The following is a 15,180-nucleotide window of genomic DNA, read 5'->3' as shown; positions in this document are numbered from 1 at the left end:
TGTTGAAGGGTCTCGGCCTAAAATGTCGACTGTTTACTCTTTACCACAGATGCTGTCTGGCCTGCTGAGTTCTCCAGCATTTTGTGTGTCTTGCTTTGGATTTCCAGCATCTGCAGATTGTCTCGTGTTTGTGTTTCTGATATGGGTCACTGTTGTGTGCCGAGAGTGGGAAGAGGGGAATCATGGTTGGGGAGAAGGGGAAGGGAGAGGGGAGGGAGCAGGAAGCGCCAGAGAGACATTCTGTAATGATCAATAAACCACTTGTTTGGAATCAAATGGCCTTCCCTGGTGTCTCAGGGCTGGGTGCGTCTTCACATTCCACCCCGGCATTTCTTCCCTGTCACCTGCCCCATATCCCTTACGTGGCACTCCACATATTATGCAAAAGTCTTAGGCACCCTAGCTATATATGTGACGTTTGCACAGTATTGTTAGACTATAAAACATCCGGCCCGTCAAATCTGCTCCTTTTCCTCGTGGCTGAGATTTTTTTCTCCATCAACCCCATTCTTCAGTCTTCTCTCTGTAACATGTGACACCCCTGCTGATTAAGAACCTATCAACCTCGACTTCAAATATAAAATTTTAAGTATAGTCATATTTTTGTGTATTATATAATTTCTTTGCATTTTGTGTACAACGGAGGATGAACTGCTGGAAGATCTCAGTGGGTCAACAGTTGTGGAGGCAAAGAGGTGGTCAAAATTTCGGTTTGAGAACCTCCCTCAAGTTGAGAATGTGGAAGTGAAAGGGAGGGGTGAGGGAGGTTGGTAGCTGAAACCAGATGTGGGTGTGGTTGGGATGAGGGAGATTGATGATTAGATGAAGCCAGGTGAGAATAGAGGGAGTGTTGAATGAGGAAGGGATGATAGTGAGCCAAGGGAGAGAGAAATAAAACATTAATAGGTATGTGGGTGGTGGGCAAATGGGACCAGGTGAAGGAAGATGATGAGTTTTGGTACTAAAGGATGGAAAAGACGTACAAAGGGAAATAGAATTAGAGTGAACAAGTAGGAGTGGAAAGGAACATGGAGGTTGAGTTACCTGAAACTGAAAAATTCAGTGTTCATGCTATTAAGCTGTAGGCTTCACAAGTGGAATGTGACGTGTTGTTCATTCAGTTTGCATTTGGCTTCACCATAGCAGTGGAGAGGGCTGAAGACATGCAGTTCATTGTGAGAAAGGGTGTTGAAAAGACACGCATCCAGGCACTCAAGATGGCCGTTGGGACAGAATGCCGGTGTTGTCATTCGGGTGCAGTGACAGAGAGGACGATGTGTCCATATAATAAAGCAGCTTTGTGCAAATCCAAAGGCAGTGTCAGCAATTAAAGATTAGTTTTTGGATGTCACGTGTACATAATAACATATAGTGAAATGTGTCTTTTCCTCAAATCAAAGCAGTGGGGATTGTGCTGGCAGCCCGCAAGAATATGTGGCTTCTGGTGCCAGCACGACATGCCCACAATTGGCTAACGCTAATCCATACGTCTCTGGAATGTGGGAGGAAACTGGAATGCTCAGGAGAAACCTACATGTTCGCTGGGAGAACGCACTAATTCCTTACAGGTGGCGACGAGGATTGAACCCCGTTCTCACAGGCTGGTGCTAGTCACTGTGCTACCTTGCCACCCCATGTAGAATTATTCTACTGTGCACAACTTTTCTCACTTTTGGCAAATTTGACAAAACCTTCGTGCCAGGACACATTGGCAGAATGGCAGGCTAATGACAGATGTATTTTGCTGAGACGAGTAATATAATTTGAAGGGAGAAAACTTGCTTTTATGTCGTGCCTTTTACATTCTCACACATCAAATGCTTCAGAACCAAATAATTAATTTTGAAGAGCTGTTAATGTTTTGTGCATCAAAAGCGTGAGGCAGTTTCCTTACTGCGTCTCCCAAAAACACAGCTTTTGAAATATGGCCATCTTGTCTGGTTTGGGTTGTGTTGAGTAGGTGAACAGCAGCTAAAGCCGGAATAACAACAAGAGATGTTTTTGTTTCTGTCGTAGCAGAACTTTACCGAGTAGGCAGCCAGCTCTGAAGGATGGTATATCTGATAATGTAGCATCCCTCAATAGTCACTTAAACTAGGTTTTAATGTCTAATTCAATTGAGATGTATTGAGGCTTATTGAAAGATTAAGGGGTGCTAACTGATTTTCCTTTGAATCACCAGATGAAAATGGTGCTCTCAGCATCAGCTGGTGAGATGGTAAGATTTTCAACATCATACTGTTAATCAGTTGCATGTACGAAGTAAGAGTCACGGTAAGCGAAGTGTTAAACTTGGCTGTTTTCTTTCTTTCAGTAAGCGAAGCAAGAAAGGGGAAAAGAATGGGAAGGGCCTACGGCACTTTTCAATGAAGGTGTGCGAAAAGGTGCAGCGGAAAGGAACGACCTCTTACAATGAGGTGGCTGATGAGTTGGTGGCCGAGTTCAGCAATTCCAATAACCATATGTCTTCAGATTCTGTAAGTGGATAGCGCGTCAGATCTATTATGAGGAGTTCCATTAACCTCTCGCATGGCAACTGAAGTAAAATCGAATAATCATTAATTAGCTTACTCTTGTCACACACGCCAAGCTACAGTAAAAAGCTTTCGTTTGTATGCCATCCAGACAGATTATTCCATGCCAAAGTACATTAATGAAGTTCAAGATGTTGCAGAATATAGTGCTACTGTAAAACAGTGCAAGTGTTTTCAGGTGAACAAATGAGGGGACAAGGCTCATGACAAGGTAGGTCGAGAGATCAAGAGTTGAGCTTTATCATATAAAAGATGCATTTCAAGAGCTCTCCTCCTCATCTGTTTAACCATTTACGTGGATCTGTATCTCTAAGAACTTGGCTATCTTTTTCTGTAATGAATTTTGGGCAGTTGATTCTTCTGTACAGGGAATGAATCAATCTCTTTCCGAATGCCATTGTACAGAGGGTTTTTCTCAGATTCAGATTTATTTATCACGCGTACATAAGAATATAAAATACACCCAAGGATGTGCAGAGGGCAGCCCGCAGGCATCACCACATATTAAGGCGCCAATGTAGCATGTTGGCAATATTCAGCACCACACAGAACAATGCAAACAAACAGCAGCAAATCAAGAGTCTTTCCATTCCCACCCACCCCCTCACAAACAGGCTTCCTACCCCTGGTCAAGTCACATCTGTCTCCCCAGTCCTTGGCCCTGGACTCTCAGACATCAGGTCTCTAGTCTCTAATCTCTAGCAGACTCAGCCTTCAGGCATGTACCTCCAGACTCTCCGACTTTGGTCTAGGACCTTTTTGGGCTTTCTACTTCTGTACTTGCCGACTTTGATTGTCAATCTTTCAGGCTTTTTATATTCAGGATTGCTGACTTTGGTCTGCAACTATTCGGGCATCTCCCTCTAGAATCACAGACTATGGTCTTCAACCTTTCCAGCTTTCTACCTCTGGACTTCGACATTCGGCATTGTCCTCTGGACTTTGCTGACCCCCGGATATACCAGTCATGAGCTTGGCCTTCGGGCCTCAAACAAACCGACCTCTGGGACTGATAATCTTCGACAGTAGGGTGCCTTGGGTCTTGATTTCTCGAGCCACACAGATCTCTGATCCTGGTGGCTGGGGTGGGGGGTGGTTCATTGGCCCTCGTGACTCCTGATTCAACAGATCTGCAACCTGATTTTCGCTGACCTGGGGTACACAGGAAATAATACACAGGAATGGACAGGAGGAGGAGTATAGGAAACTGATACAGGACTTTGTGATATGGTGCAACTCAAACTACCTGCGTCTCAATATCACCAAGACCAAGGAGATGGTGGTGGACTTTAGGAGATCTAGGCCTCATATGGAGCCAGTGATCATTAATGGAGAATGTGTGGAGCAGGTTAAGACCTACAAGTATCTGGGAGTACAGTTAGACGAGAAGCTAGACTGGACTGCCAACACAGATGCCTTGTGCAGGAAGGCACAGAGTCGACTGTACTTCCTAAGAAGGTTGGCGTCATTCAATGTTTGTAGTGAGATGCTGAAGATGTTCTATAGGTCAGTTGTGGAGAGCGCCCTCTTCTTTGTGGTGGCGTGTTGGGGAGGAAGCATTAAGAAGAGGGACGCCTCACGTCTTAATAAGCTGGTAAGGAAGGCGGGCTCTGTCGTGGGCAAAGTACTGGAGAGTTTAACATCGGTAGCTGAGCGAAGGGCGCTGAGTAGGCTACGGTCAATTATGGATAACTCTGAACATCCTCTACATAGCACCATCCAGAGACAGAGAAGCAGTTTCAGCGACAGGTTACTATCGATGCAATGCTCCTCAGACAGGATGAAGAGGTCAATACTCCCCAATGCCATTAGGCTTTACAATTCTACCGCCAGGACTTAAGAACTTTTTAAAAGCTATTATTAATGCTTTTTGAGATAGTGATTTAGATGCATATCATATTTTTTACTGAGTTAAGTATTGTATGTAATTAGTTTTGCTACAACAAGTGTATGGGACATTGGAAAAAAAGTTGAATTTCCCCATGGGGATGAATAAAGTATCTATCTATCTATCTATCTAACATCGCTGTAGGGTAGAGCAATTCCTGCACCCTGAATCTTCTGCTCTTTTCCTTGAGCCATGATTTTTTGTTTTGTTTATCCAGTTCACACTTGTAAGATAGAATTGAGTCTACACCACCCATGTTTTTGGATATTTTGGTTACTTGGTGCTGTTGGGTTCTCTCTGTGTTCCTGGTTTTGTATACCACAATCCAATTTCCTCTTCTATAAGGAAACTTGATCTTGATTCTTGGAACTAAAATCTCTCTTCTTAGCAATTTACCTCACAAGAGCTTTCACATCTTTCCTGATGTTCAGTGACCAAAATTGAATGCAAGCTGGTTTCTTTGTAATTTCATGCCTCTATGAAGCACAGAATCTGGAATGCTTGATAAACTACTTTGCTGTCTTTCTCTTGCCAACATAAAGATAATAAAAAAGCATTTTCAGAATTTCCAGCGCTGTAGTTATGTTTTCGAAAATCTAGACTCAGATTTGTAGAAAGTTCATGTACTATGTCACTGCCATTCTTTCTCCTGGTCAGATCAGGGATTTGTTCCTGAGAACTGTTTGCAAGTTGTGAATGATCAAAGTACAGCGTTTGGGAGAAGATCACGAAAACTGCGCTAATGGGAGAGCAGGCAGGCGCAGGAAGAGTGGCTGCCGGCTGGCCTCAGTGAGTGAGGGGATCAATCTGCTCACTCACTGAGGTTTGTAGTGATGGTTTTGGGGACTGTATGGGGAGTTAGGGGTCAGGTTTGGGTTTATGGACTAGGTAGCTTCATTAACTAAAGAGTCAGGAACAGGAGCTGGTTTTCGGAGTCCAGATTGGAATGCTCCACAGTCAAAGGTCGGTGATCAGGGGTTGGGTCAGCAAGTGCTGAGGAGAGCTGTAATCTCCAGGTTGTCAAATTCCGAGTCGGAGGTCTGTATGGGCAGGAATTGCAAGGGCCTGTGACACCCCTGCCCAGGTCACAGGGATTAGAGGTCCATGTAAATCCAGTCGAAGCCTGAGGTGCTCTGTGGTCGAAGGCCAGCAATTCTGGAGGTTGGGTTGGTGGAGCCCCGAAAATCAAACCTGTATTTAGCAAGTTCTGGGGCTGGGACCCAGAGGTGAAACCCATGGTCGGTCGATATCCAAGAGGGCAAAGCTAGAGGTCGAAGTCCAGAGGTCGGTGAGTCTGGAGATGCAAAGCCTGGTAGGTCGAAGACCTTTGGCGAGTCTGGAGGTAGAGGTCAGATGGTCAAGTCTGTGTGTCCAGGCCGGAGATTGAGGTTGAAGGCCCAATGTTTGCGAGTTTGAAAGACCAGGGCCAAGGCCTGGAGGCAGCCTGACTAGGGTTGGAGGCCAGTGGGAAAAGGGCCTTTTTTGTCATTATCACTGCTTGTGTGTTGTTCTGAATTGTAAGTTGCATTTTGCTGTTGCATCGAACATTGTGGGCATACAGTATTGCCACTGGAATTTATGGTGATGCAGACTGCCTCCAACACATTCTTGGGTGTGTTGGTTGTTAATGCAAGAAACACATTTAAGACCATAATACATGAGGAGCAAAATTAGGTCATACTGTTCACTTTAATGTGCGTGTGATAAATAAATGCAAACTGAACCTGCTCAGCACTCCTCACTGTGCTCAGATTGACCCAGTTCCCGACGATTGCAACACAGAGTCGAGAGAGTTGTGGGTGGGGAGAAAAGATGCACAGAAATGCCCTGTTCCCAACCTGCCCAAAAGGTTTGCATCCCCATCTATCCCTCCAGTCTCCCAAACCTTCACTCCTTTGTGCAGGTTGTCCATAGCTCAGGCACTGTATGCTGGGAAGGACCTTTATCCCCAGCTCTGTCATCTATTTCATCATTTTCATTGTTCCCATTGTTCTCCTCCCTCCTTTTCCCATTTGCTTGCTGTATTTGGGTGTTAAACCCCAATGTATAGTATCTACTCTGTATTTCTCAACATCAGGTTTGGTTCTGCACCAGCTCTCTTGAAAGTACCCACCCCTCTGTTCATACCCACACTTCAGTACCTTTTGTCCAATAATGAATGCTAGTTGAGTGACAACTTACTCCAGGTAAGAATCAGAATCAGGTTTAATATCAATGGCACACATCATAAAATTTGTTGTTTTGTGGCTGCAGTACATTGCAATACATAATAACTTCAGGAACTATACATTACAAAACGAGTTTCTGCGTTTTCCCTGTGATCATATGGGTTTCCTCCGGGTGCTCCAGTTTCCTCCCACAGTCCAAAGGTGTTCCAGTTGATAGGTTAATTGGCCATTGTAGATTGTCTTGTGATTCTGCTGGGGTTAAATCGGGGGTTGCTGGGCGGCGTGTCTCGAAGGGCCGGAACGGCCTATTCTGTGCTGCGTCTCAGTCAATCAATAAATAGAATACGTAGTGCAAGAGAGCCAAATTAAGGCTTTGTTGTCCATTCGGAAATCCGATGGCGGAGGGGGAAGGAGCTGTTCCTGAAGCATTGAGTGTGTGTCTTCAGGTTCCTGTAGCCCCTCCTCGAGGGGAGCAATGAAAAGAGGGAATGTCCTTAATGATGGATGAAGCCTTTTTGAGGCATCGTCTTATGAAGGCGTCCTCGACACTGGGAGGCTAGTGCCCTTGATAGAGCTGGCTGAACAATTAATAGAGTTTTGGCACAGAAGTAGGCCATTCAGCCCACTGAATAAATGTTGGCTTTTGTCAAACAATCACTGCTCTTTGCCCAAGGCCTTGCAAATTATTCTCTCAAATATCCATGCTTTTTCATTTTGAAAGTTCCAGTTGGCTTGGTTTTTTTTTACCAAGCCCAGAGAAAGAGAATTGCAGATTGCAGCTACTGCCTGCATGAGAAGTATTTTCCTCACACACTGGGATTTAAACAGAGATTGAGGAGGCATTAGGAGTGATCTTTCAAGAATCACTAGATTCAGGAATGGTTCCAGAAGACAGCAAATTGCAAATGTCACTCCACTCTTCAAAAAGGGAGAGGGGCAGAAGAAAGGAATTTATAGGCCAGTTCTTCTGACCTCAGTGGTTGGGAAGATGTTGGAGTCGATTGTTGAGGATGTGGTTTCAGGATACTTGGAGGCACATGATAAAAGAGGCCAAAGTCAGCATGGTTTCCTCAAGGGAAAATTTTGCCTGACAAATCTGTTGGAATACTTGATAGACAAGGCGAATCAGTTGATGTTGTGTACTTGGATTTTCAGAAGGCCTTTGACAAGGTGCTACACATGAAGCTGCTTATCAAGCTACAAGCCAGTGGTTCTAGCATGGTTGAAGCAGTGCCTGACTGGAAGGAGACTAAAGAGTGGGAATAAAGGATACCTATTCTGGTTGGCTGCCAGTATCTAGTAGTATTCCACAGGGGTCTGTGTTGAGACTGATTCTTTTTATGTTATATGTCAATGATTTGGATGATGGAATTGATGACTTTGTTGCAAATTTTGTTGATGATATGAAGATAGGTGGAGGGGCAGGTAGTTTTGAGGAAATAGACTAGACAGACTAGGAGAAGGGCAAAGAAATGGCAGGTGGAATACAGCATCCAGAAGTGTACAGTTATACACTTTGGTCAAAGAAAACAAAGGGTTGACTTTTTTCTAAATGGAGATAAAATATAAAACTCCTGGGACACAAGGGGATTTGGAAGTCCTTGTGCAGGATTCCCTGAAGGTTAATTTGCAGGTTGAGCCTGTGGTGAGGAAGGCAAATGTGATGTTAGCATTCATTTCAAGAGGACTAGAACATAAAAGCAAGGATGTAATGTTGGGACTTAATAAAGTACTGGTGAGGCCTCACTTAGAGTATTGTGAGCAGTTTTGGGCCTCTTATTTTATAGAAAGGATGTGCTGAAACTGGAGAGGGTTCAAAGGAGGTTCAGGAAAATGATTCCAGGTTTGAATGGCTTTTGATGGCTCTGGGCCTGTATTCACTGGAATTCAGAGGAATGAGAGGTGACCTAGTTGAATCCTATCGATTGGTGAAAGGCCTCGGTAGAGTGGATGTGTTTCCTATGGTGGGAGAGTCTAAGACCAGATGACACAGCCTCAAAATAGAGGAGTGTCCTTTTAGAACGAAGATGAGGAAGTTCTTTAGCCAGAAAATGGTGAATCTGAGGAATTAATTGCCACAGACAGCTGTGGAGCAAAGTCTTTATGTATATGTAAGACAGAGGTTGATAGATTCTTGATTGGTCAGGGAATGATGGGATATGGGAGGGAAGGCAGGAGATTGGGGCGGAGAGGAAAAGTGGATCAGCCATGATGAAATGATGGAGTAGACTCGGTGGACCAAATGGCTTAACTCTGCTCTTGTATCTTATGGGTTTATATAAGATAGAAGTAAACATACAATCACACAAAAAAATATAGTCCAAGTCCCCAAATCTATGAATGTTGCAGCTGACTGCAATCAAACACAATACATCTTGCTTTCTGCTGAGCGAGCACCAGAGGGCAGCACTAACTCCAACGCGTATTTCGTGCCATATCGCCTCTGGCATTCCAGTGGAGCATACCAAATGTGACGCTACCCCCCACCCCCCAGAAAGGTGACACCACAGCTTGAGGCCTAGTCATTGCCACGACTGAGGCTTGGCAACGCCCCCACCGTTCACCAATAAACCGGTGGATTGGACTTGCAGCATTTCACATTAACGATTGCCAACAGGTCATGCGATCGCAAAAGAGCAACTAAGATGACAACTTGTTAGACTGCACAGTGACTCCTGCGATGCCTCGCTGTCACAGTCAGCAGCACGATCCACACCAGATCCAGCTCCTTCAGTTTCTCCGCCAACGAGCAACTCTCTGATAGGGTAGATCTGCAGTACTTTATGGTCTTAATGTCCAGCAGGATCTTGTGATCATAAAAGTTGCATTTAAAAAGACAGTAACACGTTTGTCTGCCCCCATGGAAGTCACCTCGTCCGAGTTCGCTGCCGTTATGTTATGAGCAACACATTCTTGGTTTATTTTAGTTTGCCAGTGACTAGAATTTCAAATTCTCACCTCCTTATTTAGAGTCTTTGTCTTTAGAAGAGTGAAATAGTTACAGCACCCTTGAACACAACAGGTCGAAGACCCTATTATGCCAATGGATTTGTGGCAGCTTCAGTAACAGTCCCATGCTGGATACAGTATGTGGCAGAGTCTCTGTCTCCCCAACACCTCCTGTAAGACCCAACCATATTAGGTCTAGCAAGAGCCAGCATGTTCCAAACAGATGTGAGTTCGACCATAACTACCATGACTTCCTCCAGTCATACCACTCTCTGAGGAATTCTGTCGTCCTAAACATTATCTGTGTTTATAGTAACAGACATCAGAAGAGTAATAAACACGAGATTCTGCAGATGCTGGTAATCCAGAGCAACACGCACAAAATGCTGGAGGAACTCAGCAGGTCGGGCAGCATCTTTGGAAAAGCATAAACAGTTGACGTTTTCGGGCTGAGACCCTCAGTCAGGACTAAAAAGAGTAATATAGCTTTATTACATTTAGCTCACACTGCTGAGTTCCTGAAAGCAGAGGTGCAAACAAGAATTGGCCATATGGTGCTTTGAACTTGATTGGCAGATTAAATTGTAACGATTATTATTATCAATTAAACTGGTGGTTTGAAAAGTAACATTTTCTGATTGAGATGGTTTAATATTGTTAAAAGCTGAAATATGTGGCAACATAATAAAACAGGAAGCCAAGCATCTGAATTTTTCTTTAATGATGGAGTTGGTTTGATTTCCACCATCCTTTTCAGCAGGCATATGATCAAAAGAACATACGGCGCCGTGTTTACGATGCTCTGAATGTGCTAATGGCTATGAACATCATTTCAAAGGAGAAGAAAGAAATCCGATGGATTGGGCTTCCCACAAATTCCGCTCAGGAATTCCAGAACCTTGAGGTGAATCATCAAAAATTGTACCGAAAAATTGTACCTTTTATGCTCTGTGCAGTTTAAGTATGCCAACCGCTTAGCAAATCAGATTGTTTTGTTTGGATTATTGAACCAAATCAGGCTTCAGAATATCTTAAGAATATATTTCACAGATTGTCCTACCTATTTTTCTCAACCTTTGTTCCTTTCTGGTTCATTTATGTCGGCGCTGGTTCCTTAAGCAATACTCATGCCTGAGTCAGAAGTGAAATCATATTCCAGAGACTTTAGCACAGGATCTCTTCCAATACCACAGCTGAAAACTAGAGCCTCCTATCCAATGAAAGTGCCATCCTTCATTCCTGATCTTTGCCTTCTCTCACAGATAAGAGATTTATAATGTCCCACCATGCTGTTTTGGAGAACAACAGTGGAATTTCCCAGGTCATTATTTACCCTTGGCCAGCATCACTGAAGCAGAATCTGAAGATGATTACAATGGCATAATCTCTTGTACCCCTGGTTTAAACATGTTTCTGAGATAAATAGCGATAATGAACAATGTTGGATTACGTCCTGACCTCTGTATGTTACTGCTTGCCCACAGTACACTCAAGTTTTTATTGATTATGTTTTGGTATAGGGCATTAAACAGTGCAACACTGGACAGGTCATTTGGCCCATGATGTTGTGGCCATCTTGATACCAATTTGTATATAAAATATCCTCCTGTGTATCATCCAAATCCCTCCATTCCCTTGTGTTTATGTATCTATCTAAAAGCCTAAACTCCACCAAAATGCCTACTTCCACTACTATGCCTAACAGCTACCACTCTGCAAAAAAAAAACTTGTCCCTCATTTTGCCTTTAAACTTCCCCATTCTAACCGTCCTCTGATATTTGATGTTTCTACGCCAGGGAAAAGATTCTGGCTGTCTGCCTATCCATGACTCTCATAATTTTATGAATTTGTATTATGATTCCCCTCCGTTAGCTCATACACTCCAAGTAGCATCCTGGTAAACCTCTTATTCACCCTCCACAGTTTTCACATCCTTCCTATAACAGGGCAACCAGAACTATACGCAATACTTGAAGTTGATCTGTTGTAGGGCTTCCTCACCTGGGGTCTGTGGACCTTTTGCTTAATGGTATTGGTCCATGGCATGAAAAAGACTGGGAACCCCTATTCTAACTAAATTTTATAGGGCTGCAACGTGACTTCCATATTCTTACATTCAACACCAGTGAAGGCAAGCATGTCATACACCTGCTTTACCACCTTACTTGCAGAACCATTTTCAGTGAACGTTGGACCTGGACCCCAAGATCCCTTTGTAACTCAGTACTATTATATCATTAACTGTATGCTTTCTGCTTTCATTTGACCATCCAAAGTGCAACTTCTCGCAATGGTCCAGATTTAACACCATCAGCCCCTCCTGACTCTCCAACTAATTAACAGTATATCCTGCTTTATTCACTGACAGTCCTTTACATGGTCCACAACCCCACCGATCTTGGTGTCATTCACAGACTTGTTAATCCACCCATCTATATTCTCATCCAGATCGTTGATATACATCACAGACAGAGGCCCCAATACCGATCCTTGTGGATCATCTCTGGTCGTGGACTTTCAGCCACAATACTAGCCTTCCATTCCTATTCTCTGTCCTCTGGGCAAACCAGTTGTGATTCAGAATCACCCTGGATGCCTTGCAGCTTCATCCTCTGAATCAACCTACAACGAGGGACTTTTATCAAGTGCCTTACTAATGTCCAAGTTGCCTTACCCAAAACAAGCTCTTTGTCACCTCCTCAGAATAACTCTATTAAGCTTGTAAGGCACAACCTGCCCTGCACAAAGCTATGTTAACTGTACATAAGCAGGCCATGCCTTTCCAAACGTGCATAAATCCTATCCCTCAGTATCCTCTCCAGTAGCCTCCCTACCACTGATGTGAAACTCACTGGGCCTCTAATTGACTCGTATTGTCCCTATCTCCATCCCTGAACAGCATTGCTACTCTCCAGTCCTCTGGGACCTCGCCCGTTGCTAGTCAGGGCACAAAGATATTCATCAAAGCCTCAGTAATCTCTTCACTTCGATATTCTGGGATATATGCCATCGGATGCTGAGGACTTATTCACCTTAATGCTTTCCTGAAGACCCAGCACCACCACCTCCTTAATCTCTAAATCCTCCAGCATATTAGTTTGTCCCACTCTGCCTTAGCCATCCTCCTGGTCCGTCTCCTCAATAAATACCGACACAAGGTACTCATTTAATACCCCGGCTGCGTGTTCTGACTCCAAACACAAATCCTCTCCTTTACTCTTGAGTAGGTCTATCTTCTTCTTGGTTATCCTGTTAATCTTAGTGAGTATAAAATGCCTAGAATTCTCCTGGCTCCTGCTCCCCAGCGATATTTCATGGACTCTTTTGGCCTTCCTGATCACCTTTCTCCCTCTCTCTCGCTCTCTCCCTTTAATATTTCTGTGCCTCTAGTTAATACACAGAGTGCCAAACCCAGGTCCACTTCTAGCTAAACCAACCCCATTATTAATCTTTAGTTATCAGCCAAGAAAGTGCAGAATAGCCTAGCATGACTCCCTCTATAACTTTGACTTCTTTGTGCTTGTGCCAGCCCTCCGTGCTTGGTCTTATTTGGGTTGCTGAATGTGAGCGTTGCATGTGTGGGGAGGGATGAATATGATCCAGCGTTCTCGTTCTATTGCCAGGACAAAATGTACTGTTCATTTTTGCTGCTGTTGACACTTGTTAATGTCCGTGCTGACAGCTATATTATTGTAATACCCAATCGGTTAAGAACACAGGAAAGTACAAAATGTTGTTCATCTTGGCTGAAAAAGTCTTAATTACCTGTGCTGTTGTATCTATTTTATTCTGCTTTATAGAGCAGTCCATTTTCCACTTCTGTCACTAAGCAATGTAGCTTAGTTTAAACCATTGCATTTTCCAGTACTGTGCAAAAGTCTTAGGCACATATATATAGCTAGGTTGTCTAAGATTTTTGCATGATACTGTGTTTGCCGGCGTGGTATGGACAAGCTAAGGCGTTGGTGAGGGTGTAACTGGAGAATTGTGTTTGGTTCTGCTCACCTACCTGCTGGAAAGTTACCAATTAGCTTGAAAAAAATGTAGAGAAAATTCAGAAGGATGGTTGAGGACCTGAGTTACAGGGAAAGATTGAATAGGTTAGGAATTTATTCCCTGGTGCGCAGGGGAATGAGGGGAGATCTTCTAGTGGTATATAAAATCATGAGGGGTATACATAGATGATACATGCAGGCTCTTTCCCCTTGCACTGGGTGGGACTAGAACTTGAGGTCATAGTTTATGATGAAAAATGAAATATTTAAGGGGAATCTGCGGAGGGAGCATCTTGGCTCAGAGGGTGCTGTGAGTGTGCAGTGAGGAGCCAAGGGGAGTACGGATGTGGGTTCGGTCGTAATGTTTAAGATAAGTACATGAATGAGAAGGGGATGGAAGCCTATGGTCTGGGTGCAAGTAGATGGGACTAGACAGGAAACCCGGTCAGCCCAGACTAGATGGGCCAAAGGGCCTGCTTCTGTGTTGTAATACTCTATGATCTTATTAAATAAATGGGCTTTAGAAATGGAGTGCAATATGACAAAACGTGAGGTTATCCTGTTGCAGGGGTTCCCAACCTTTTGTTATGTCACGGACCGCTACCAAGGGGGTCCCCGGATCCCAGGTTGGGAACTCCTGCATCTAGATCAAAAAATATAGAAATTGTGTCTACTTTTGAACGAAGAGCACAGCCCGGGGGGAACCCACATTGAGGATGACGGGGAGGGAGAAGCGGTTGGGCATCCTGACTATCTGAAGTCTGTTGGTTTGGAAGTTCATCGCCCAGATGCACGGTGGCGTATTTAGACCACGGAGTAGGGGTTCGTTCTGCTCCTATCGGACAGAAGTGCTGAATGCCAAACTGAAATTCTGATATGGCGTTCTCACATAAATGTCCTTGTTTGCTAGGTGTGTCAGGGCCAGGTGCACGACAGATGCCATCTGTCGTAGAGCGGTCCTGTCGGTAAGCATGTTGGGGAGTGTCCAGTGTGACCGAAATGGAGCTTGTGATGCGTGCCATTATCAGCAGTTCAAAGCACATCGTGATGATTAGCGCCAGTGCCACGGACATTAATATTTTAGATCTGAAGGTGTAGGTTCCTGTGGTACTAGGATGATGGTGGCTCCATTGAAGCACGTGGGAACAGCAGCCATTTGCGAAGTGTTGATATCAGTGAGCTGGTGTGCACACCCCTTGAGTACTCGGCCTGGGATGATCTCTGGCCTGGCTGCCTTATGGGATTGACTCTCTGTCGAGTCCCTCTCACGTCTGCTGCTGTTACAGACAGTGAGTTGGGGCAGTCAGCACTTTCTGCGTGCCACACGGTTCCCAAGGAGACGTTGGGTTACACGTGATTAGGCGCTCGGCAGGATCCAAGGTTTAAACGATGCAGCCATTCTGTTGGAGCGGGGAGTTGAGGCTTGGGCTCACCGATACCTCAGCAAGTAGAGGCGTAGGCCATAGGTGGATCTTTTTAAAAATTATTCTTTATTTCTTAGTCCGCATTTAGAGCAGTAGTGTCGCCAGGCAAGGCATTCCTCTTGCGGGATGTGAGAAGTCAGGGAGACCTCCAGCGTCTCTGATAACTGCACCTGCAAGGTGCATCCAGCTGAAGCCTCTAACAGACTGGGGAGTTGGAACTG

General features: G+C 44.4%; 1 protein-coding gene across 11 annotated transcripts in view; it reads left to right on the top strand.

Moving 5' to 3' along the window:
• LOC140725685 (transcription factor Dp-2-like) overlaps positions 1-15,180 on the top strand; it is a 256,670-nt gene that overhangs the window by 196,019 nt on the left and 45,471 nt on the right. For 10 of the 11 annotated variants that reach the window (XM_073041493.1, XM_073041494.1, XM_073041500.1 and 7 more), the window contains 2 exons: positions 2,315-2,477; positions 10,297-10,443. In XM_073041493.1, the coding sequence (XP_072897594.1) occupies positions 2,315-2,477; positions 10,297-10,443 (310 nt within the window). The remainder of the gene's footprint in view (positions 1-2,314; positions 2,478-10,296; positions 10,444-15,180) is intronic. The other variant, XM_073041497.1, reaches the window with a different exon arrangement.

This window comes from Hemitrygon akajei, chromosome 3, assembly GCF_048418815.1.
Source record: "Hemitrygon akajei chromosome 3, sHemAka1.3, whole genome shotgun sequence".
Taxonomy (NCBI): domain Eukaryota; kingdom Metazoa; phylum Chordata; class Chondrichthyes; order Myliobatiformes; family Dasyatidae; genus Hemitrygon; species Hemitrygon akajei.
Note: the sequence above shows the minus strand (reverse complement) of the source record. Positions and strands in the feature narration are given on the sequence as shown.